This window comes from Gigantopelta aegis, chromosome 12 (genome assembly GCF_016097555.1).
Source record: "Gigantopelta aegis isolate Gae_Host chromosome 12, Gae_host_genome, whole genome shotgun sequence".
Taxonomy (NCBI): Eukaryota; Metazoa; Mollusca; class Gastropoda; order Neomphalida; family Peltospiridae; genus Gigantopelta; species Gigantopelta aegis.
Window position 1 is genome coordinate 9,550,071 of NC_054710.1, and position 26,964 is coordinate 9,577,034.

At 37.2% G+C, this 26,964-nt stretch overlaps 1 protein-coding gene across 1 annotated transcript in view; it reads left to right on the top strand.

The window, feature by feature from the left end:
* Positions 1 to 19,043, top strand: part of LOC121385722 (coiled-coil domain-containing protein 191-like) — a 55,466-nt gene extending 36,423 nt beyond the window's left edge. The window contains exons 11-18 of the mRNA XM_041516486.1: positions 249 to 1,057; positions 2,465 to 2,556; positions 4,408 to 4,490; positions 5,568 to 5,669; positions 9,134 to 9,312; positions 12,135 to 12,252; positions 13,960 to 14,114; positions 17,921 to 19,043. Of these exons, the coding sequence (XP_041372420.1) occupies positions 249 to 1,057; positions 2,465 to 2,556; positions 4,408 to 4,490; positions 5,568 to 5,669; positions 9,134 to 9,312; positions 12,135 to 12,252; positions 13,960 to 14,114; positions 17,921 to 18,140 (1,758 nt within the window). The 3' untranslated portion in view covers positions 18,141 to 19,043. The remainder of the gene's footprint in view (positions 1 to 248; positions 1,058 to 2,464; positions 2,557 to 4,407; positions 4,491 to 5,567; positions 5,670 to 9,133; positions 9,313 to 12,134; positions 12,253 to 13,959; positions 14,115 to 17,920) is intronic.
* The last annotated feature ends 7,921 nt before the right edge of the window (positions 19,044 to 26,964 follow it).

Below are 26,964 nucleotides of genomic sequence, written 5' to 3' on the forward strand. Positions count from 1 at the left end.
CACACGTGGACAATTAGTCTGTTTCGCCTACAATGAATTGTTTTCCAGTTGTGTTTTATAAATATATTAGAATTTTGTTTTGTTTTAATAATGTCGAACGCATAGACAAAACACAGAAATAAATCTGTCACATTATCAATGCGAATAACATGAACTTGCATTTTTCGCATTAATGTTACGATTGCATTTATTTCAGGATCTACAGTATATATATTTTACAAATATCTTAATATTCTTGTGTGTTGTAGGATGAGATCTTTGACGACAGAAAGAGACCACAGAGTGTTCCTCTCTCGTCAAGAAGTGGCTCCAGCATCAGCTCCAGTATCGGTGGCGGCAGATGTCGACCGAATTCATCGCGCCTGCCCACCGAGGCGTGGCAGGTGACGCGACGCCACGTGAACCTGACGAAGGATGAACTGTCGCGGCTCGGTGGAGGAGGCGACGGGGGTGAAGCGACGACGACAACCCCTCACTCGGACCTGGAGATCCGACGTCGGTTCGGGAAGCAGCCATGGATGAACTCACCGTACATCGTGAACAACTTCGAGCACAGATACACAGCCCAGCAGAAGATGCTGCACGAGCAGCAGAAACAGATCCGCGACCAGCAGCGCCTCCTGGAGGAAATACAGTACAACCAGAGGAACCAGCAGCTCCGGCACCAGGCGGACGAGCAGCACGCGCTGTACGACCGATTGTCACGGCAACCGGTACCTGAGGAGGAGGAGGAGCGGTCGCCGTGGAAACCGGTACCCGAGGAGGAGCGGTTGACGCCGAGGCACGAACAGTTGTCACGGCAACAGGTACCTCTGAAAGGGGAGCGGTCGTCGCGGCAACTTGCAGGAGCACAGAATGAATCGGAGTGGGAAGAGGGGGAGGGGGATGGGTTGTCACGGCGATCGGTTGTTGAGCAGCAGTTGAACAACATGTTTGACGTACACCAACACCAGGGACGGATAGCCTCCCAGCAACACAACGCAGTCGCTAAGGACAAGGAGACCAATATCACCTTGGATACGGCACGGACCAAATCTTCTGTGTCATCGTCAACGAGGTAAGAAGTGTGAAAAATTTATTAATGGCTGATCCCTGTTAATTTTGAAGGAATGAATAACTGAATGTTTAACGACACCCCAGCACGAAAAATACATTCGACTATTGGGTGTCAAGCTATGATAAATGCAAACATGAAGTTATGAACAACATGAATATAAAACTTTAAGGTTGTTAATTTTGAATGCCTGCTGATATTTATTCATGGCTGAATGTTTTGAAAATTAAATTATTAGAGGTATGGCTATACCATGTTAAAATGCATTTTCTTACACACTCATTTGAGAAAACGCCATTCATTATTTTTCCGAGCTATCTCGTGATCAGCAGAAAATTTCACCAAATTATATTTTAAACTTCCAAATTTTAATAGATACCCAGTTATTTTGTAACAAAATATCAATTAAAACTTGATATTCCAGAACGAGTTCTTAAGGACTCAGTGGGTAGGTGTACAGCCACTACACCCTCTTCTCTCTTACTAACAACTAACCCACTGTCCTGGACAGACAGCCCAGATAGCTGAGGTACCGTATGTGTCCAGGACAGCGTGCTTGCACTTTAATTGGATATAAGTACGAAAATAAGTTGAAATAAATAAATTAAAATTAGATATCATTTATAAATTTTACAACTTGTTTCAAAATGTATCCAACTCGCTTTCACTCATTAGATACATTTTGAAATGACTCCTTGTAAGCTAAATGGTATCAAATGGCCAGTCATGTAGTATTCTCTGTATAATACATGTAGAATAAACAGGACTGTTGTGCCATGGATAGTGTGCTTTAGCCAGGGTTCGATAAATGCATTAGCCCTCAGTCCCGGCTAGTAGATTTTTGGTTTGACTAGTGGAAATTATCAACTGTGTTACTATAATACATAGGGCACTAGCCAAAGCTTCTGTGAGAGCTAGTGTAGATTATCAACTGTGTTACTATAATACATAGGGCACTAGCCAAAACTTCTGTGAGGGCTAGTGACTTTCTCAAACATTTGTCAAACACTGATTATTATCCACATAGTTCAAGATATTCAGGGAAATATAACCAGTATGACCCATACTAATGTCATAAAATTTCACATGCAAAAAGAATGACGTAATTTTGTGAAGCGACGTCGTAACTTAATGCGGTTTCCTCATTGTAAACGCTTATCAAAATCATGTCATTTGTGAAAATGACGCCGTTTCGTAGTCTCTTTTTAGTTACGTTTGAAACGTTTTGACATGATCCTAGCTTGTTATTCGTGAAAGTAATATTTTGGATAATGTGGATAATAAAGAAATTATTACACTCGCGTGTGGATCGTACTGATTTTACGAAACTCATGTCAGGATTCATGTATTTTTACTCATAAGCTCATATAATAATCTCTATTTAACTTGAATAATATCATTTATTTTTAGGACTGCAGTTACGACAGCGCGATCAGATTTAAGTGTGAGGTCAGGTGCTACATCAAGTACTTCAAACAACAAATACCTTAAAGTTCTAAAAAGTAAGTTATTACAGTGTACAACAGATGTCTTAAAGTTCTAAAAAGTAAGTTATTACAGTGTACAACAAATAGCTTAAAGTTCTAAAAAGTAAGTTATTACAGCTTAAAGTTCTAAAAAGTAAGTTATTACAGTGTACAACAAATAGCTTAAAGTTCTAAAAAGTAAGTTATTACAGTAAAGTTCTAAAAAGTAAGTTATTACAGTGTACAACAAATAGCTTAAAGTTCTAAAAAGTAAGTTATTACAGTAAAGTTCTAAAAAGTAAGTTATTACAGTGTACAACAAAAATATTACAGTGTACAACAGATATTTTAAAGTTCTAAAAAGTAAGTTGTTACAGTGTACAACAGATATCTTAAAGTTCTAAAAAGTAAGTTGTTACAGTGTACAACAAATAGCTTAAAGTTCTAAAAAGTAAGTTGTTACAGTGTACAACAAATGGCTTAAAGTTCTAAAAAGTAAGTTGTTACAGTGTATAAAGGTAAATCACAAAATTAAGGTAAGCAAATTGTTATGGTTAAGAATGTAATTAGTGTATAGATGCAGAAACTAGTTAATAGATATATGTTTCACCAACATTAATACTGTTGACACGCCAGATGCGGTTCTGCGCATTTCAATCAGTTTTGGACCTAGACACACGAAATATGCTTGAGAGAGGTCGTGTTGTGGGTTGTGGAACACTGGGGAGTTTCTTCTCGCTCTAAAAACATAACAAGTTACGAGGATAAAAATGGATTGTTCCGTTTTGAAGTTTGGTATGTCAACGGTATAAAACAGAATGAAGTTACTACACAAAACTGTATCAGACAATGAAAATAGGGGGGGGGGGGGTGCGCTCAACATTAAAATTTGAGACAACTGCTCGCAGATTCTTTCTGGGGTAGGATGGGGGGGGGGGAGCTGCTGTAGGGTGAAAAATTCAAAGTGATGTTAATTCACATTTCTTAAGGTTCTTTGTATACATTCAATGTAATGAACTCACCCAGCTGAAATTAAATTGATTAATGTAAGCAGAAATATGATCTTACGTGTGAAACTACTCCTAGACTAATGATACCAAAAGTAAGCTTTTGCATTTGAAAAATAATATAAAAGAAAATTAAAGGTAAACTGGTGTTTTACACTGAATTGACCCAGGTTTGCATTAAATTGACTATAATGTACACTGATGGACCCTGATGTGTATTAAATTGACCCTCATTTAACTAACTGACCCTGATTTGTATTAAATTGACCTTCATTTAACTGTAACTGACCCTGATTTGTATTAAACTGACCCTCATTTAACTGTAACTGACCCTGATTTGTATTAAATTGACCCTCATTTAACTAACTGACCCTGATTTGTATTAAATTGACCCTAATATACCCTCAATGGAACCTGATTTTTTTTTTATTGACCCTAATTTATATAGTAACTGACCCTGATCTTTTTTGGACCCTAATTTACACTAAATGGACCCTGATTTGTTTTAAATTGACCCTAATATACACTGAATTGACACTGATTTGTATTACATTCACCCTAATTTACACTGAATTGACACTGATTTGTATTACATTGAACCGAATTTACACTGATCTGTAATACATTGACCCAAGTTTACACTGAATTGACACTGATTTGTATTACATTGAACCAAATTTACACTGAATTGACACTGATTTGTATTACATTGAACCAAATTTACACTGATTTGTAATACATTGACCCAAGTTTACACTGTTTTGTACTACATTGACCCGAGTTTACACTGAATTGACATTGATTTGTAATACATTGAACCGAGTTTACACTGATTTGTATTACATTGACCCTAATTTACACTGGTTGACTCTGATTCCAGCTATGGAAGAGCGAACAGCAGAACGGTCGAGACTAAAGGCTGAGAGAGAAGAAAAACGTAAGAAAGCTGAAGAAGAAAAAATGGTCAGTTGATACGTTTCTACATCAGTAGTTGTTGGGAGGGATTTAGCTCAGTTAGTTGAGTGCTTGTGTCGCAGGATTGAACCACCTTGGTGGATCCATTCAGCTGATTTTCTTTTTCTTGTTCAAACCAGTGCACCACAACTGGTCAACGGTCGTGGTATGTGCTTTCCTGTATGTGGGAAACTGCATATAAAAGATCCCTTGCTGCATTAGGAAAAATGTAGCGGGTTTCCTCAGATGACTACGAGTCATAATTATCAAATGTTTGACATCCAGTAGCCGATGATTAATTAATCAATGTATTCTAGTGGTGTCGTTAAACAAAACAAAACTTGTAACATGAGTAGCTGATGATTATGGTTTTTTGTTTTAATGGTAGTTGATAGTTACTTGATCCTTGAACAATGTGCTGATGTGTTGATGAAAGTTTTCTTTCCTGGATGGAGAGGCCAGTGTAAGTTGACACCTGCGTCCATGACAGGCGTGTGCTACAACAGCTTGTTCTGAATGTGCACATTAAAACCTATTACCTGACCTGACCTGACCTGACCTGACCTGACCTGACCTGACCTGACCTGTGTTGATAAACGTTCCTTTCTTTGTTTTTTCGGGGTGGGACATAGCCCAGTAGTACAGTACTCGCTTGATGCACGGTCGGTCTGGGATCAATCCCCGTCTGTGGGCCCATTGGGCTATTTCTCGTTCCAGCCAGTGCACCACAACTTGCATGTCAAAGGCCGTGGTATGTACTACCCTGTCTGGGATGGTGCATATAAAAGATTCCTTGCTGCTAATCGAAAAGAGTAGCCCATGAAATTGTAACAGCAGGTTTCCTCTCTCAATATCTCAGTATTCTGTGTGGTCTTTTACCATATGTCTGACGCCATTTAACCGTAAATAAAATGTATTGATAAAAGAAAAGAAATGAGTAGCCCATAAAATGGTGACAGTAGGTATCCTCTCTCAATATCTGCATTGTCCTTAAACCATATGTCTGACGCCATATAACTGTAAACAAAATGTGTTCAGTGCGTCGTTAAAGAAAACATTTCCATCCTTCATTCTTTGTTTGTTCAGGCGATGTTACTAGCTCACGAAGAGGACCTGCGCAGACAGGCAGAAGAAGACAAGCGAGCCCGGGTAGAAGCGTACAAGGAAAAGAAGCGACTGGAAAAACAGGTGATTACATCATACAACATGCGCACCCTGAATGTCCGTAGAGACGCAGTAGGTTATAGCACAGGGCCCCGTCCCACGAAGCGATCTTAGCCCTAAGATCACCTTAAGTGCATAGCTACCTCATGTACTAAGGTGATCTTAGTGCTAAGATCGCTTCAGGGTGTATACTACCAAATCAAATCCCATAGACGACAATAGTAACATATGTGGCTAAAACGCCTACCTGCAACGTATCAACCGACATAAACGCCACGGATATAAATACTACCACCCCTTACACTTAAAGTGAATCAGAAAAAAATGGAGATCAAGCTGCTCGTTTCTGAGATAACGGGTAGCGTCTATGACTACCCTGGTTTCGCACAAAATTCGAGTACTTTTTTTTACAGGTACCCCATACATGTTTCAAGCACAAGGCTACTTGACACATTGGTACTAGATGAAATAAAATTGCAATTTTTTTTTAGCCAGATGAAACTATTATTTATTACAACCAACACACTCACATTTATAACCAATCACAGGACTTGTGGTGTTCACTTCTCTATCAAAAGTTGGGTGCACCTCGAACTTTGACCCAGCCGGAAGTTATTTGGTTTAGTACTACCTATACTGATAACATACATTTTTCAAAAAGTGTCCAGCTATGTGTCTTTATGACAACCAGGATCTGGTGTATTCTGACATAAACTGACAACCTCACTGAAACTGTTGTTTCTACAGTGCAACCTAATATAATGTACACCTCAAAAAGCATATATATTGCATATAGTTTTGTACAAATGCAATATGTCATATTAAACAACAAAATGTTTTAAAATAAAACTCCTGAAGATATTTACTTTCAGTTGGGTGTGTGTACTCAGGTATATATATAGAGACAACAAAGATAGTCAGAGTACCTCTACCCCTTTAAAGAATTTCATTAAAACGCATGCACTTGATTGACCCCTAGATTATGAAGACCTTAACAGGCACATCAAAGAAATATCAGTATTAAAAAAATACACTGTCTGAGGAAGGAAACACAAACATGACTGTACCTGTATGAAGTAATGACTTAATGTCCTGAACATTAGTGTTGGGAGGAAATCCTGTATGCTGGGTGTGGGTGTCTTCAAGTTACCAGGTGTGGGAATTTCAAATCCATCGGCCATGCTGATTTTCATAATGAACCATCAAAACTATTGGCAGCCACCAATATTCCTGACTATATTTTATTTAGAGCCTACTGTAGTTGGAGGTTTTAATAGTTGTGATATCTGGAATAACCATGCAGCTTTAACACATTTATTTTTGATTAATTACTGAAAAAAACTATTTTTAAATGACAAAATTACCCGAAAATCTATTTTCTTGCATTATTTTCTAATCCGGATGAATACAATATGTACATTAGATGTATTCCTACAATCTGTAATCCAGCATTTTATTTAGCTAGTAACATTAGGTAATACAGCTTTAACAATAAAATAAATTATCAACTTAATCCAAGGCAGATAATCAAATCTGAAAAAATTGGTTCTGAATCTAGTATAAACTCAAAATGCTTTTCATGAGAGCTAACTAAGTGATTTATAAGAAGAAAAAAATGATCTGGAGATCTAAGTATATGTTTAACAACCTTATTGTTATGTACAAATAAGAACAGAAGGCACAATAGTGACAACAAATTTAATTATGTTTTTGGTAAAGTTTTTCTACAAATTTACTTTAAATTTTGCATAAAACTACAAATTTGTCTAAAATATAACTTAGCACCCTATAAATATGTCAAAATGACAATAAAAATCAACTTCTTTACAAATTTGAGTTTTCAGAATTTCATACATAAAAAATTAACAATGTTAATGGAAACTAAAGACATTAACCCACTATTGGCACATGCTATTTTTAATATAAAAATAAATTGCTATTAAAATCTTAGTTCAGGTTGCCTATATATAATACCATATTTAAGAGCAGTTGTATATGGCAAGTCAAATACCATGTAAAAAGAAATTATTGAAATCTTTACAGTATGAATTATAGGCCAAAACCAACCTTTCTTCAGTGCTAACTTTGATTCAAACTCCATTCAGAGCCATGTACAGAGATTATTGTCAAGGTCAAGGTCATTGTGAACTTGCATGATCGAGTGATGGCTAATTAATCAACCAGTATAGTTTAATTAAATAAAATGACAAAATCATAATATTTTTTATTATGCACTGAATATGTGCATATAGGGTGTATACTACCAAATCAAATCCCATAGACGACAATAGTAACATATGTGGCTAAAACGCCTACCTGCAACGTATCAACCGACATAAACGCCACGGATATAAATACTACCACCCCTTACACTTAAAGTGAATCAGAAAAAAATGGAGGTCAAGCTGCTCGTTTCTGAGATAACGGGTAGCATCTATGACTACCCTGGTTTCGCACAAAATTCGAGTACTTTTTTTTACAGGTACCCCATACATGTTTCAAGCACAAGGCTACTTGACACATTGGTACTAGATGAAATAAAATTGCACATTTTTTTTAGCCAGATGAAACTATTATTTATTACAACCAACACACTCACATTTATAACCAATCACAGGACTTGTGGTGTTCACTTCTCTATCAAAAGTTGGGTGCACCTCGAACTTTGACCCAGCCGGAAGTTATTTGGTTTAGTACTACCTTCATGGAACGGGGCCCTGGTTGTCCTCGTTTTTTTCAGTTAGGTCTTTTTTGCCACACCGGTCAGGATTTTAGGTCAGTTAGTTTGAGTGCTTGACTGAAGTGCTTGCATCGCTGGATCGAACCACCTTGGTAGATTCATTCAACTGATTGGGGTTTTTTTTTCTTGTTCTATCAAGTGCATCACATATAACTTAAGGACCCTGAATGTCGATAGAGATGCAGTAGGTTATACTGTAGCCCGAGTACACTGCTGTTCGACAGCAAGACGGACATTTATACGGTTATAATCACACTCTCAGTCAGAGGTTACTTTATAGGGAAAACACGGTATTGCTGACTACCACATGGTAGATAAAGATTCCCGCTCTAATACAACAAAAATTCGAAGTTTGGTGCTAAATACTGTTACCTTGATCATTTTTGAGTTTGCCAATAACAAATGTTGTTTCAGATATTGTTTTCAAATATTCAAATGTTGGTTTTCAAATATTCAATTATTGTTTCAAATGTTCAAGTGTTGTTTTCAAATGTTCAAATGTTGTTTTCAAATATTCAGATGTTGTTTTCAAATATTCAAATGTTGTTTCATATGTTTAAATGTTGTTTTCAAATGTTCTTTCAAATGTTGTGTTAAAATGTTGTTTTCAAATGTTCAAATGTTGTTTTCAAATATTCAAATGATGTTTTCAAATATTCAAATGTTATTTCAAATGTTCAAATGTTGTTTTCAGATGTTCAAATGTTGTTTTCAGATGTTGTTTCAAATGTTTAAATGTTGTTTTCAGCGTGAGATTGATAAACAGCAGCAAGCTGAACGGATGCGTGAGTTGAACCGACTAGCCGACGCCCACTATCTGCGATCCATCGTCAAGTACCGCGGTCTCGTGGTTTTTAAGAAGTTGGTCCAGATGTCGCATGATGCGGAACAGAGAGCAGTGGAGCACCACAAATCAAGTTTAATGCGGTAAATACAGTAAAACACTTAAAAAACCAGACCCTCTGTAAACCGGACCCTCAGTAAACCAGACCCTCGGTAAACCAGACTTCCCTCAAAACTGGACATTTTTCACGATCTTTTGTTAAATGTCAATACAGAGCAGACCTTATCTAAACTGGACGCACCTTTTCTTGGTCCTGTTGGTGTCAGGTTTAGAGGGGTTTCCCTGTTTATTATATAACATTTAATGAAATATCTTGAAATAAAAGTGTTATCAGTCACTCAATGACACTATTTCACTCTGAAATGTGTTATCGTCACTGTAGAAAGTGTTATCTTCACTGTAAGAAAGTCGGAACTATTTTGCTGATGGCATTTTAAAAATAAAAGTAAATTGCTAAAAGTTATATAATAAATAGAAACTTCATGTTTTTTGTCAAATATGATTTGTATCTCATCTCGTGTGAAGTTTACAATCATATCACACTCGTGAGATATGATTGAAAACTTCACTCAATGAAATATAAATCATATTTGACAAAAAACATGAAATATCCTCTATATAATAATATATATCATAGATGGTCTCTATATCACAGACAGTGTCTATATCACATTGTAATGTGGTGAGTTCTATATCAGTTTACTTGGAACATTTATAGAGGATATTTCATTTTTTTTTAGAGGAAGGTGTTTGAGGCCACTAAGAGGTTTTTTTTTTTTTTTAACAACACCACTAGAGCACATTGATTTATTAATCGGCTATTGGATGTCAAACATTTGATAATTTTAACATATAGTCTTAGAGAGGAAACCTGTTACATTTTTACATTAGTAGCAAGGGATCTTTTATATGCACTATCCCACAGACAGGATAGCACATACCATGGCCTTTGATATACCGGTCGTGGTGCACTGGCTGGAACGAGAAATAGCCCAATATGCCCACCGACTGTACATCAAGCGAGTGCTTTACCATTGGGCTATGTCTCACCTCTTTGTGGCCTCTAAAAGTTGTTAAACTAACATTGGTGTTGTCTGTGTTTCAGGAAGGTGTCTGTGGCCACTAAGTGTTGTCAAACTAACTTTGGTGTTGTCTGTGTTTCAGGAAGGTGTTTGAGACCGCCAAGTGTTGTCAAACTAACTTTGGTGTTGTCTGTGTTTCAGGAAGGTGTTTGAGACCACCAAGTGTTGTCATTGTCAACTAACTTTGGTGTTGTCTGTAACTAACTTTGGTGTTGTCTGTGTTTCAGGAAGGTGTTTAAGGCCACTAAGTGTTGTCAAACTAACTTTGGAGTTGTCTGTTTCAGGAAGGTGTCTGTGGCCACTAAGTGTTGTCAAACTAACTTTGGTGTTGTCTGTGTTTCAGGAAGGTGTTTAAGGCCACTAAGTGTTGTCAAACTAACTTTGGTGTTGTCTGTGTTTCAGGAAGGTGTTTGAGACCACCAAGTGTTGTCAAACTAACTTTGGTGTTGTCTGTGTTTCAGGAAGGTGTCTGTGGCCACTAAGTGTTGTCAAACTAACTTTTGTGTTGTCTGTGTTTCAGGAAGGTGTTTAAGGCCACTAAGTGTTGTCAAACTAACTTTGGTGTTGTCTGTGTTTCAGGAAGGTGTCTGTGGCCACTAAGTGTTGTCAAACTAACTTTGGTGTTGTCTGTGTTTCAGGAAGGTGTTTAAGGCCACTAAGTGTTGTCAAACTAACTTTGGTGTTGTCTGTGTTTCAGGAAGGTGTTTGAGACCACCAAGTGTTGTCAAACTAACTTTGGTGTTGTCTGTGTTTCAGGAAGGTGTCTGTGGCCACTAAGTGTTGTCAAACTAACTTTTGTGTTGTCTGTGTTTCAGGAAGGTGTTTAAGGCCACTAAGTGTTGTCAAACTAACTTTGGTGTTGTCTGTGTTTCAGGAAGGTGTCTGTGGCCACTAAGTGTTGTCAAACTAACTTTGGTGTTGTCTGTGTTTCAGGAAGGTGTTTAAGGCCACTAAGTGTTGTCAAACTAACTTTGGAGTTGTCTGTGTTTCAGGAAGGTGTTTAAGGCCACTAAGTGTTGTCAAACTAACTTTGGTGTTGTCTGTGTTTCAAGAAGGTGTTTAAGGCCACTAAGTATTGTCAAACTAACTTTGGTGTTGTCTGTGTTTCAAGAAGGTGTCTGTGGCCACTAAGTGTTGTCAAACTAACTTTGGTGTTGTCTGTGTTTCAGGAAGGTGTCTGTGGCCACTAAGTGTTGTCAAACTAACTTTGGAGTTGTCTGTGTTTCAGGAAGGTGTCTGTGGCCACTAAGTGTTGTCAAACTAACTTTGGTGTTGTCTGTGTTTCAGGAAGGTGTCTGTGGCCACTAAGTGTTGTCAAACTAACTTTGGTGTTGTCTGTGTTTCAGGAAGGTGTTTAAGGCCACTAAGTGTTGTCAAACTAACTTTGGTGTTGTCTGTGTTTCAGGAAGGTGTCTGTGGCCACTAAGTGTTGTCAAACTAACTTTGGTGTTGTCTGTGTTTCAGGAAGGTGTTTAAGGCCACCAAGTGTTGTCAAACTAACTTTGGTGTTGTCTGTGTTTCAGGAAGGTGTTTAAGGCCACTAAGTGTTGTCAAACTAACTTTGGTGTTGTCTGTGTTTCAGGAAGGTGTTTAAGGCCATTAAGGCCACTGTTGTCAAACTAACTTTGGTGTTGTCTGTGTTTCAGGAAGGTGTTTAAGGCCATTAAGTGTTGTCAAACTAACTTTGGTGTTGTCTGTGTTTCAGGAAGGTGTTTAAGGCCATTAAGTGTTGTCAAACTAACTTTGGTGTTGTCTGTGTTTCAGGAAGGTGTTTAAGGCCACTAAGTGTTGTCAAACTAACTTTGGTGTTGTCTGTGTTTCAGGAAGGTGTTTGCAGCCTGGCATGGACATGCGTCTCATGCAATGCAAGAAAAGTCTTACCTGGCTGACGGGATGTACAAGTTCCTCTTGCTCAAGCGATGTCTCAACCAATGGAAAAACGTAAATTTTATTTTGATCTTTGCATTTTTAAAATCGCACTGGCCATTGCTCACACTGTTTGTGTCGTGTCTGTGTAATTTAATGTTCATGTTACATTATACAACACATTTTACATTAGAAGATGAAATGTAGATTGATTTACCTGAACCTGTGGTGGATTTAATTAGTTTTCTTATTTCAACCAAACGTCATGGTACATGCTGTCCTGTTTGTGAAAGTGTAATAAAAAGAACCATTGCTGCTATGCTGTAGTAGTCTTTGTGGCTTTTTTTCTTCAATACTTTCCTGTTTTTGTGATGACCACAAACAAAGTTTTCAACATTTTACATTTAGGTCTCACTACACAGATGTCATCTGCCATTGAGATCCATGTTAAATTGTCCAACTTCACATGAAGATTGCCAATAGGACGGGTTCTCATTGGCACTAACAACATACACCAATGCGAACATTTAGGCATTTATTTTCACTCCAAAATTGAGAACATTTTGGTCTCAGTTTTTTGCTATATGACCGCATCTGGCTGTAGTACCGGTCCGAACAGGTGGTTCATTAACTGATTCACTCCGGCTGTCTCTTGCGCTATACACCCATGTCCCAAAAGGTCAATGCACAATTTTACAAAATTACATGGGCAAAATACAGACAGAAAGCTTACCATTAAACATACATATTGTTTTAATTCTTCCCCATTTATGAAGAAGTGAAAATGTGAACCATAACATGTGTCATTATAGCACACATACGAAGCTAAGAATCTACCAGAGCTGTACACTTACCACCCTTCTCTATGGATCAGAGTGCTGACGTATGACAGAGAAAGACATGTCTAGGCTATCTTCCTTCCACACAACCAATCTCTGGAGAATCCTAAGGATATTCTGGCCCAGAAAAAAAATCTCCAGTGAGCAAGTACTGGGAGAGACCAATCAGGAAAGCATGAGAACCATCATCACCAGAACATGGTGGAAGTGGATTGGCCACGTGCTCTGAAAACATTCCCTTCCTTCATTGAATTGTTTCCACATTATTGTTTAAACAGTTACATTATAAGAGGCCAAGACCAGTGGTAAAGCACACGCCTGATGTGCGGTCAGTCTAGGATCGATCCCTGTCAGTGGGCCCATTGGGCTATTTCTCATTTCAGCCAGTGCACCACGACTGGTATATTAAAGGCTGTGGTATGTGCTATTCCATCTGTGGAATGGTTCATATTAAAGATCACTTTCTACTACTAAAAAAAAATTCTTTTCAACATCACATGACCAGAACAGGAAGGGGTACGCAGTAGAATAATTTTAGGCTGTCCCATTGGCTGTTGGGATGTTCGAACCAGACTACTATCCTTAGGGGAATATGAATTTGTTTGAGGACAGGCGAAGTATCTATAAAAGAGGAAACACTCCAAGTTTTCTCCAGTTCCTGGGTTTCCTCTCTAAGACTATATGTCAAAATTACCAAATGTTTGACATCCAATGGCCGATGATTAATAAATCAATGTGCTCTAGTGGTGTCGTTAAACAGAAGACTTAACTTTTTATACAACATGGAATGTATGGGAAGGGGACAGTGCTGGACTAGGTAGAGTGCCACTGTCTTTTTCTTGCTGTTTGAAAAAATCTTAGTTTTTGAAGCACTACATTGTTGTCGTAAAATTCAAACCCTGACAGAACCAGTTTATTTTCAGTGTTTATTTTTGTTTTTCAGTATAAACACTGCATGAAAATAATGGAGCAAAAGGGTCGTCGGTTCTACGAACAGAACGTTCTTGGTAAAATTGTCACAGCCTGGGCTCACTATGCCATGGAAGAGAAGATTGCATCGTGGGAAAAAGAAAGAATGGCAAAAGACCATTACTTAAGGTGAGTTCTGGACCCGTGCTTATAAAACTTAAAGTCTAGACTTTAATAAAGTCCAGACTTTAACGTAATGCTATTTGAATGGCATTGCCATGACGTTAAAGTCTGGACTTTATTAAAAGTCTAGACTTTAAGGTTTATAAGCATGGGGCCACTTCTGCCAAATTGTCTGTTAAACTTCAAACATTGTAGAAATCAAAAGTTTTTTTTTTTTAAATACAATGTATCGGTTATTACATGAAATTATTTCGCCAAATTAAAATCAAATTCTCTAACTGCTTTCAAAATGGACAGTTGGAGAATTTGAGCTAGTCCTGAGTGGTAAAATGTCTGCTTGAGGAAGGGTGGGACAAAGTCTAGTGTTAAGCACATGCTAGGTTGATCCCCGTCGGTGGGCCCATTGTGCTATTTCTTGTTCCAGCCAGTGCACCACGACTGGTATATCAAAGGTCGTGGTGTGTGCTATCCTCTCTGTGGGATGATGTTTTTGATCCCTTGTTGGTGGGCCCATTGTTCTTTGTTCCTGTCAGTGCTCCATAGTTGGTGTAACAAAGTTTGTTGCAACCCCTGAAGTTACCCACAGTAATCAGCAATGTTGTGGAGATAGTTTTTAATTTAGTTTTAGTTTTAACTTTTTTCTTAAATGCAGAAGTTTGTTTTATGTGCTATCCTGTTTGGGATGATGCATATATAGAGATTATTATACGAGCTTCTGTGTCGTACTGATTTTACGAAACGAGTGTCAGGAATTTTGTATTGCCCGAGCGAGAGCAAGGCTAATACATGAATCCTGGCGCAAGTTTCGTAAAATCAGTACGATTCACGTGCACGTGTAATAATTTCTTTATTATGCATATTATTAATGTTGTTTTCTTTATGAATAACAAGACCCAAATCAAAATGTTTCAGCCACAACTAGGAGATGACGAAATGATGTAATATTTCAAACGCACAGTCTGAGCTAGGACTGGAGAAGCAACGTCATGTTATGACATCGCTTCCCAAAATTATGTCATCACCCTTGTTAGTTATTACACGTGTGTGCTTCGTATGATTATTAACTCGGTTATGTTGAACAATATGGATAATAAAAAAGATTCCCTACTGGTAATTAATTGAAAAGAGTAACCCATGAAGTAGTGGCAGCAGGTTTCATCTCTAATTATTTCTGTGGCCCTTAAACATAAGTTTGACGCCATATAACTGTAGTTAAATAAAACATTTCTTTCTTTCTGCTTGAGGTACAATAGGGGGCAATATCAAAACCCTGAATCATTAAAGGACATATTCAGTTTAGTTACAGTAAACTAGGTGGGGGGTCTGCATATACATTTTGCATTGTTTGCACCGAACCTCAAGTTGCAAAATTTAGGTTCATCTCTGTCCTGTCTGTCTGTCTGTCTGTCCATCCATCCCACTTACAGTTTACCGGATGGGTTTTTTCACAATGTCTTGAGATAATGCACCTGTTACAGATTAAGTTTGAATTTTATGGCAATTTGCCCATTTTTGACACTTATGGGCCTTGAACTTAGGAGATACGAAAGTTTGTTAGGTCTGGTAAGGGACATATATTGCTTTAGCAGTACTCTCAGAATGCTTGTTTTTAATGGAAATACTCATAGCAGATACCAACAGTTGTTCACAAAATATACTCGGTACGAAAAATACACTAAGGTACATGGAACATGCAGTGCATGTGGGATTATTATTCAAAATCTGAGTTTGAAAGACATTCACAGGGGTGGGAATTCTCCTCGGATCAGCTGTTTTCCTCTCATGGAACATTGCGTTTCCTCGCATTTTAATCGTCCTTTCCTCTAAAAATGTGTTAGATGGCACAGATTTTAACCTAGGATTTCAAGAATTTCCGGGACCCCTCTAGATTTTCCTCTTTTTTACAGTTCACTAATTCCCACCCCTGCATTCAGCATTTCAGCATTAATAGTGAATTAGTATGTAAAAGTTTGTTTTGTTTAACGATACCACTAGAGCACATTGATTTATTAATCATCGGCTATTAGATGTCAGATATTTGGTAATTCTGACACATACATCTAGTTATCAGAGGAAATTTGGTAATTTTGACATATAGTCTTAGAGAGAAAACCTGCTACATTTTCCCATTAGTATCAAGGGATCTTTTATATGCACAATCCCGCAGACAGGATAGCACATACCACAGCCTTTGATATAAACTGACTGTACATCAAGCGAGCTCTTTACCACTGGGCTACATCCATTCCCAATTAGTATGTAATCAAAATTAGCGACAACATCTAAAGGATTGTCAACCGGCCTCGGTGGCGTCGTGGTTAGGCCATCGGTCTACAAGCTGGTAGGTACTGGGTTCGGATCCCAGTCGAGGCATGGAATTTTTAATCCAGATACCGACTCCAAACCCTGAGTGAGTGCTCCGCAAGGCTCAATGGGTAGGTGTAAACCACTTGCACCGACCAGTGATCCATAACTGGTTCAACAAAGGCCATGGTTTGTGCTATCCTGCCTGTGGGAAGTGCAAATAAAAGATCCTTTGCTGCTAATCGAAAAGAGTAGCCCATGTAGTGGCGACAGAGGGTTTCCTCTCAAAATCTGTGTGGTCCTTAACCATATGTCTGACGCCAAATAACCGTAAATAGAATGTGTTGAGTGCGTCGTTAAATAAAACACTTCTTTCTTTCTTTCTTTCTAAAGGATTGTCGAAGAATAATGTGTCGCGGGAAGAAAAATAATATAAATAATATTCAGGGGTTGAAATTTTATTTTTTTACCACTATCCCAAAGGAATAATGAATTTAAAAAAACACTATTCCGTCTAAAAATTTACTACCCCTTCAATTATTAATGTACCACTAATTTTCCTGACTGCTACGTCGCGTTGTACAACATTGTGTAATGAACAATTGTTTATATACCAGTCTATGCTGCATACTAGCTGGAATTACAAACAAACTCACTCCAAACATTAGTCTCAATCAAAAAGACTTTTATTTTGTACCGGTAAGTGCATGAGAAAGGTCTTAGTATCGCGAGGATTTGTTCTGCAGAAAAATGTAGCTGAAGACAAAGCATACTGTGATTTTCAGTATTCAGTGCTTTATTTTCACTTTCATGATGGAATATTGGAAGAATTGTTATACTATTCCGTTTCAAAATTTACTATTTGTGGAATAGTGTAAAATTCGACCCCTGATATTAGAATTAAAGTCAGGGTTAAAGCTATGAAAAGGGAAAATTAATTTGCCAAATGTTCAATCTAATTAAAATTACCTCCACTAGTTAATTACTATTACCTGTGAATCTAACAGCAGCCCGTCGGAGCTCATGTCCAGCTGACCTTTCATTCGACCAATCAAAACCTTACTTGCAAAATCATGCCAGTGATTTGAAAAGAATTTGAAAACATTCGGGATTATGCCGAGGGTATACGAAATGACTCGGGTGAATTACGAAGTATGCCGGAAAATTTGTTTCAAGACGGAAAAAAATGCCGTGATGGTATAGTCATAAAATCTGTTTATACTAGTATACAATCCAGAGTTTATTACTGCACTTTTCCCCCTGTTTTTTAATGTTGAAATAGACCAACAAGTTCGCCTATTGCTTAAATAGTCTCGCTCGATATTTTTAGAATTTGTATGCTCCCGAATAACGCTATAAAAGGTGAAGTGTAATTGGTCAATATTTAAATTATATATAGATGAAATGTACCTGGACCTGGGAGTCCACACAATGCTGTTAGATCTACTGGTAGACCAGTAGAGCTAATTTTAATCAGATTGCCAAATGTTGAAATGTTTCTTTTACAGGTCTGTGCAGAAGAAAACTTTCCAAGCTTGGAGACGACTTCCCGATGAACTGATGAAGGAGAAGGATCGAGAGAAGAGAAGAATCGAGATGAGGAAGAAAGTGCAGATGCTTATTCCTGACTACGAGGGAACAGTTGATAAGAGTGTTGACATTTCATTTCACGAGTTCACATTTCATGAGTTGACACAAGTTGACATTTCACAAGTTGACATTTCATGAGTTGTTAACAGTGTGTTGATATCGATAATGAGATTATTTCATAAGTTTGCAGTGTGACGTTTATGAAATGTGTAAGGAACTGTTTAACCTTCTGACTTCTGGAGGCGAGATAATAGGGTTATATTTCTCAAATTTAACTTGACATTCATGGCTTTGAATTTGGTAATTTTAAAGTAAGTTAAAATTTAAAAGAGTAATTCTGTACTATCATGTACTTGTATTTATTTAAATTACTATATTTATTTTGAAATGTTACAGGGGAGGGAAGACGTGTTTATCAGTTGTTACGTATCATTTTCAAAATAGGTCTTTATATAATAACCCCATTGGTGAGCCCATTGGGCTATTTCTCGTTCCAGCCACTGCTCCACAGCTGGTGTAACAAAGGCCGTGGTATGTACTATCCTGTCTGTGGGATGGTGCATATAAAAGATCCCTTACTGCTAATCGAAAAGAGTAGCCCATGAAGTGGTGACAGCGGGTTTCCTCTCTTTATATCTGTGTGGTCCTTAACTGTATGTCAGTTTTGTACTCCAGTATATAGCATACACATCTCCGGGTTTAATTTGTATAGTGTTTCATTTGTTTATAAAAAGTAGTACCCCCACCCCACCCCTCCTAGGATTTTGATCGGGGTACTGCCCTGGATCGAGTTAATCATTATAATGGCCGTTTTTGCATGAGAAATACGAAAATAATATTCACCGATTCATATGTGAAAATTATTTTTATGTATTAAAAACATTTTAAGTGAAAATTTCTGAGTAAAAGTTATATTTGTCAGTGGCAGATCCAGAAAATTCATTTAGGGGGGAGGGGCCCTAGTGACATGAGGTGGCATGCAAAGGGAACTTTGGGGGAGGTTTGGAGGGGGATCGTAAACAAAATGAAAATTATTATATAATAAAATTATAACTATAGCAAAATTATGGGGCGGGGGGGGGGGGGTCTGCCTCTGTTTGTGTTTTTGTCAAAACGTAATCCAGTAGTCAGAAGGTTAATTACTTGAGTAAAAGTCAGTTATTATTTATTATAAAAATAATGTGGGGTTTTTTTTTATTAATCATCGGCTATTGGATGTCAAACATTTGTTAATTTTGACATATAGTCTTCCAATTAGCAATGTTGTATGCTCTTTCCCACAGACAGGACAGCACCTACCATATCCTAAAAAGGCCTCTGTATGCTCAGAACAGAAAAACAGAGATTTAAAGCCCTGGACAGTACATGTCAAACGTTTGGTAATTTTGACCTATAGTCTTCCAATTAGCAACAAGGGCTATAACAAGGGCTATTGTGTATGCACTTTCCCACAGACAGGACTGCACCTGCCATATCCTAAAAAGGCCTCTGTATGCATCAGTGTTTAAGATTAAAAATGTGGGGCAGTATCCCAGTTGGATACTAACATTTCAAAATCTGGTATCCCACCTGAGAATTTAGTATCCCACTTAAATGAAATTCATAAATAACATTGTAACAAACTTGGACGACACTGTTACTTAACTTCACCAGTAAATTACTACTTTCATTGTTTCAGCGGAAAAAAACCCCGCAGGATTAAAAAAAAAAAAAAACATTATATGGTATCCTGGTGGGATACTGGGTTATTGAAGTCTGGTATCCAAAATTAACTTCTGGTATCCCCGGGATATCAGGATACCGTTAATCTCGAACACTGTGCATGGTCGGTCTAGGATCAATCCCCATCGGTAGACCCATTGGGCTATTTTTTTGTTCAGTGCACCACAACTGGTATATCAAAGCCTGTGGTATGTGCCATCCTGTCTGTGGGATGGTGCATATAAAAGATCTCTTGCTACAAATGGATAAATGTAGCGAGTTTCCTCTCTAAGACTATATTTCAAAATTGAACAAATGTATGACATCCAATAGCTGATGATTAATAAATCAATGTGCTCTAGTGGCGTCCTTAAACAAAACAAACTCTACTTGAATCACTTCGCCGTCTGTTAACCATACCATACGGTCAACCACCATGCGGCCTATACATCAGCCTGGTCTACAGGTACGTGTTAATTATAAAATGCGAGTGCTTTTGTTGATTGTTTTTACATGTAGTGTTACCTTGCATTTAGTGATCTCAAATTCTCTCAAATGTAGATGAATTTAGTTGATTCTAAAACAAATGTAAATAGTAATTGTATATTTTTCTATGAAATGTCTTGTAGAGATTGTTAGTTTATAAGACAAGTTATATATCTAAATGTAGATAATGTTAATATTAAACTCAGTAAATGTGAATTATGACCGTCGCTGTATTAGTATGTAATAAATAAGATCAAATTGTCCAAGAAAGAAATGTAGGACATAACAGAAGCCATCTTTAATGAATATGGATTGCTATAGGGTGTAGACCACCAAATAAAATCCCATAGACGACAATAGTAACATATGTGGCTAAAACTCCTACCTGCAGCGTATCAATCGACATAAACGCCACGGATATAAACACTACCACCCCTGAGCCTTAAAATGAATTAGAAAACAATATTGGGCGTCAAGCTGCTCATTTCTGAGATAACGGGTAGCGTTTATGACTACCATAGTTCCGCACAAAATTCGAGTACTTTTTTTTTAACAGGTACCCCATACATGTTTCAAGCACAAGGCTACTTGACACAGTGGTACTAGATGAAATAAAATTGCATACATATTTTTCCCAGGTGAATGTTTTTTTTGGTTTTTTACAACCAACACACTTACATTTATAACCAATCACAGGACTTGTAGTGTTCACTTCTCTATCAAAAGTTGGGTGCACCTCGAACTTTGACCCAGCCGGAAGTTATTTGCTTTAGTACTACCTACAGGGCTGTGAGACAGAGAGAGAAAACAAAAATCGAATGTGTGGAATGCAATACCTTGGCATATTTGGCATTCATGTTCAGCGCTGGAATTAAGATGCATAATGCTATTTAACTTTATTCCTTAGTCTCATTATCATCTAAGTGTCAGGTACTCGGGTCCGGGTCGAGTCCAATATTTTGAACTCGTGTAGGCCCCAGTTTGATATATATATATATATACTGATGGAAAGAAATAAGGTAACACATCAAACTATAGACCATATTTAATTCACTACTAGCGTAGTAATGTCTTATTTCGTGCCAAGTTGTAATGTGGGATTGAATGTCTGTAGTGTTGAATGTGCTGCCTATATGTTCCCAGTCAACTTCTGACAATATGAATTGAGTTTTGATGCAGTCATTATTTCTTGTTGCTATCTGTGTGATCCTTTATTTCTTTCCATCAGTATATATATATATAGTATAATTACCTTGCAAGTTTTCGCACACTTAATTATCTTGCAAATACATTTTATATTATGGAGTATCGTAAAGTACACGTATTTATTTGAGAGGGTGAATATATTAATTATCTATTTAGCATTGCCCAATCTAATTGCCCTATGTGCCAGTGGGCTCAAAGAGGACTGGGTAAGGTACCGGTAATAAGAAAGTAATTAGTATTAATTAATATTCAAACTAATATATTTCTACATGATAGAAATGTTAATGTTTGAAAATAGTTAATGTATATGTACTAGTATTTGATACGTAATACTGTTTTTGTTTATTTTATTTATTTATTTATTTAATGATGTGTGCTCCTACCATATAATATATGGTGCAGTCAGTGTTATTTGTTTTTCTAGAGAACAATGTTTTATTTTTATTTACTTGTATGTATACAAAAATGCCTGCTCAAACATCATACATATTAATTATCATTAGTTAGTTGTATACAAAGTAGTTGAGACAGTTTACCATATTTTGTTTTAACTGTACTTTAACTCAATCCACTGTTACAGTACAGAGACTAAATTTCACACAACATCGTAAACCTAATTTTGCACGTAAACATAAATCTACGACTAAACCGCAATTCTTGTTACTACTAATAGTACAACTAATGTCTAATTTGAAGGCTACTTGACACAGTGGTACTAGATGAAATACAACTACATACATTTTGTGCCCAGATGAAACTGTTTTTTTGGTGTTTTGGGGTTTTTTTTTACAACAAACGCACCAATGACAGGACGTGTGGTATTAACTGCTCTACCAAACGCCTCGGATATAAATACAACCACCCCACCCTTAAAGTGAATCAGAATTTTTTTCTGAGATAACGGGTAGCATCTATGACTACCCTAGTTCCGCACAAAATTCGAGTACTTTTTTTGTTTTTTTTACAGGTACCCCACACGTTTCAAGCACAATGGCTACTTGAAATAAAATTGCATACATTTTTTGCACAGATGAAACTATTTTTTTTATAACCAATACACTCGCATTTATCACCAATCACAGGACTAGTGGTGCTCACTTCTCTATCAAATGTTGGCTGCACTTCCAACTTTGACCCAGCCGGACGTTATTTGCTTTAGTACTACCTTGAACTTGAACATTTTTAGTACTTGAATATGAACACTGTATTCAACATTGCCGTCAAGTATTTTAAAATTAGGTCCGTCCAAACCAAAGTTTTATGAATGTTTTTGTTGTGTATATTTTTATATTTAATAATTATTTTCATCTTGTAAAGAAAGAAAAAGTTTGTATATATATATAACAAGCATTTAGTAATTGGTTACGTTTGTGTATTATGTATCAAAAACCCGTCCGTACATCAGATCTGACTAAAGAGATTTGGTCGTACCAGCCTCGGTGGAGTAGTGGACTTCTCATCGGGTTCAAGTCTTGTGGGTACTGGGTTCACGACCCGCCTAGTAAAATGGAGGATTTCTCATTGTGGTACCAAGTCTAACCCAGAGCGAGTGCACTGGCAGTCAAATATGCGACTTTTAGACAGCTTTAGACTGATATTTTGTCATTAAAACCTTCATTATAAAAACTATCTTGTTAATTTGTAGTGTTAAATTTACTGAATGAAATGAGAGAGAAAAACTTCATCATGGCATGGAAATTTCGATCCTGGAACTCTGCAAGTCATGTCCCAGGTTAAAATTACCCCCACCGAGGGTGTACCTTTTTCTATCCCACATATGATGGAATCTTATTATTATGATCACAGAGAAAGTTTCTGATGGATTCCAGTGACTACGGGGCTTGGAACTAGCAATACACAGTGAAATCCCTCTAAACCAGACCCCCGTGGGACCAAGTAAAAAGTCAATTTTAAAGGGTGTCCCATTTAGAGAGGTTCTCTTCTGTACTGATACATGTATTTACATGTCAAAAGGAATTGTTGAAAACAACCAGATTCGAGGTGATTAGTTTACTAAGGGTCCACGTTTGAAGGGTTTCGCTGTATATGTATGTAACAAATAATAAAAGTATTTATTTTCTTTATGTTCCATTAATACATTTTATTACATGGAGATATGTGTGGGGTTTTTTTCTTTTTTCTTATCAACATTGCTATCAAACTTTCTTTGCGTTTGACATTGTAGGGGCCAGAACGTAGTCTGGTGGTAAAGCGTTCGCCTGATGTGTTGTCGGTTTGGAATCGATCCCCGTTGTTGAGCCCATTGGGCTATTTCTCAACCAGTGCATCACTACTGGTATATCAAAGGCCCAATCTAATTAAAATTAGCTCCACTATTACATGTGGATCTAACACCAGCCAGTTGGAGCTCATGTCCACCAATCAAAACATTACTTGCAGAATCCTGCCAGTGATTTAAAACTAACAACACTGCGTAGTCCCCAATGTCCAGGTAACATTTCGTCTGTAAATAATAATTTAAATATTGACCAATCACACTTCGCCTTTTATAACGTTATTTGGTAGCATACAAATTCTAAAAAATATCGGCGAGTCTATTTTAGTGGCCGCAGTACAGCGAACCATACCAATACGTACGGGGTGGGTTATCAGTCTGCAATTTTACATTAAAAATTATTTATTTATTTATTTATTTATAAAAAACCCCAAACTAAATCAGTCTTCAGTTTTACATTACAAATTATTTATTTTATAAAATAAAACATGTTTTATGGCATTCGTAATTCACACGAAACATGTCGTATACCCTCAGGATAATTCGGAATGTTTTCAAATTATTTTTAAATCACTGGCATGATTCTGCAAGTAAGGTTTTGACTGGTGGACATGAGCTCCAACTGGCTGGTGTTAGGTAGATCCACATGTAATAGTGGAGCTAATTTTAATTAGATTGATCAAAGGCCGTGGTCTGTGGGAAAGTGCATATAAAAGATCCTCGCTACATTAGGAAAAATGTAGTGGGTTTCCTCTGATGGCTATGTGTCGGAAATACCAAATATCTGACATCCAATAGCCGACGATTAAACATCAATGAGCTCTAGTGGTATCGTTAAACAAAACAAACTTTTAACTTTAGTATTACTGTTTTTATTTACATTTTTTTAAACACAATGCCATACAGTTTATTGCTCCAAAAATATGTTATGATAATGTAATGGTCGGTGACCTGAGTTCACTAAATTAACACAGGAGCATGAGTAGTACACAAAACTATATAACTACAAATAATGTAACATTCGTGAGACTGAAATAGAATAATCAGGGCTGGCTCTAGGTGAGCAAAACAATTAGCTAAATTGCCTATTAAACTTGAAAAATTGCAGAAATTGTCAGTTATTTTCTAAAAAATGTCAATTATTACATGAAATTATTTCGACAAACTAAAATAAAATTCGCCAACTGCTTTCAAAATTCACAGTTGGTGAATTTGGCGAGTGTCTGAACTAACCCTGATAATTAGATTTACTAAAGTGAACCCAAAATAAGTTTTACAGGTACTTTACTAATCTTTTCAATTCAGTCGAAGATGGAAGACATAGGGCCATCTACTAAACCTGTAAAACTGCACACTTTCTAGACCAGTATTGTACTTTCTTGACAAGTATTGCACACTTTCTAGACAAGTATTGTACACTTTCTAGACAAGTATTGTACTTTCTGGACAAGTATTGCACACTTTCTAGACAAGTATTGTACACTTTCTAGACAAGTATTGTACTTTCTTGACAAGTATTGCACACTTTCTAGACAAGTATTGTACTTTCTAGACAAGTATTGCACACTTTCTAAACAAGTATTGCACTTTCTAGACAAGTATTGTACTTTCTAGACAAGTATTATACACTTTCTAAACAAGTACTGTATTTTCTAGACGGGTATTGTACTTTCTAGACAAGTACTGCACACTTTCTAGACAAGTATTGTACTTTCTAGACAAGTCTTGCACTTTCTAGACAAGTATTGCACACTTTCTAGACAATAGATTGAAGCTGTAAGTGTCACTTCATATTTTCATTAAAATGGACAAGCAATTTTGTTTTAAATAACACTACCGGTATACCTATGAACAAAGTTAAAGTTTGATGACACCATAAGGGCAGGCTACTATGTCAAACATTTGGTAATTCTGATATATAGTCTTAGAGAGGAAACCCGCTACATTTTTCCATTAGTAGCAACGCATCTTTTATATGCACCATGCCAAAGACAGAACAGCACATACCACTGGCTGATATAAGAAGAAGACTACCCTATGAGTGAGGACCAAGTGTAACATAATAGACATTAACCTAAAATGACGTCCTAAACATCAATTACTAAAATATGACATAATTCACATTTATCTACATGTATAATATATACATAATTCACATTTATCTATAATATACATTGTATACATTACAACCATAGACATAATAAACATTTGAAGGGTCCACAGGAATAACCTGTGATATCACATCTCAGGTAAGGTGATATTTTTCATTTTTAAGTTTACAACTCTGCAATAGCGGAATATTTATACCTAAGAAATCATAATTTACCATAATTATAGAGTTTTTAATTTAGTGTGTCATTGTGACCTTGACATACACGGATGCTATAATACTGACCATCTACATGTCTGTATTTGGACATCATAGGTTATTCCTGTTGACCCTTCATATACATACAGGTACAATGTACAGTGGTCTCTGTCCAAACCAGATTGAAGTGGAATTGATGAAATACACCAGCATACCTAAGTCCCAGCATTTACAGATTTCACCAGGCCAAGGATGATCCAGGATTTTGTAAAGTGGGTGTCACAAAATTCTAAAAAGGGCAAGTTTGGGTTTACCAATGTTAAATGAGCTTAGCTTCGAGAGAGAGAGAGACAGAGACAGAGAGAGAGAGAGTGAGAGAGAGAGAGGGAGGGAGGGAGGGAGGGGGGGAGAGAGAGAAAGAGACCTGTTGAGGGTTTCTATGTCATGCTCCCCAGAACATTTTCAAATAAAGTTTGTTTTGTTTAACACCACCACTAGAACACATTTAGTAACTATGACTCGTAGTCATTCAGAGGAAACCTGCTACATCTTTCCATTAGTAGCAAGGGATTTTTTTATGTGTACCATCCCACAGACAGAATAGCACATACCATGGCCTTTCATATACCAGTCGTGGTGCACTGGCTCGAACGAGAAACAGTCCAATGGGCCCACTAACGTGGATCTATCCTAGACCGACCATGCATCGAGCGAACACTTTACCAATGGCCTATGTCCTGCCCCCAGAAGATGCCCAGACACCTGTTTAATGTTACATATTTTGAATGATGAATTTAAAAATAAACCACCATTAGAAAGGGCACTTCAAATGAGTTTGGGGGAGGGGTCATGACTCATGTGACCCCCCTCTTGATCCACCAATATTGCAACTCAACAGGACTTTGTAGTTATGGTGTGGACGGGATGTAGCCCAGAGGTAAAACGCTCACTTTATTCGCAGTCAGTTTTGGATCGATCCCTGTCAGTGGGCCCATTGGGTTATTTCCTTTTCCAGCCAGTGTACT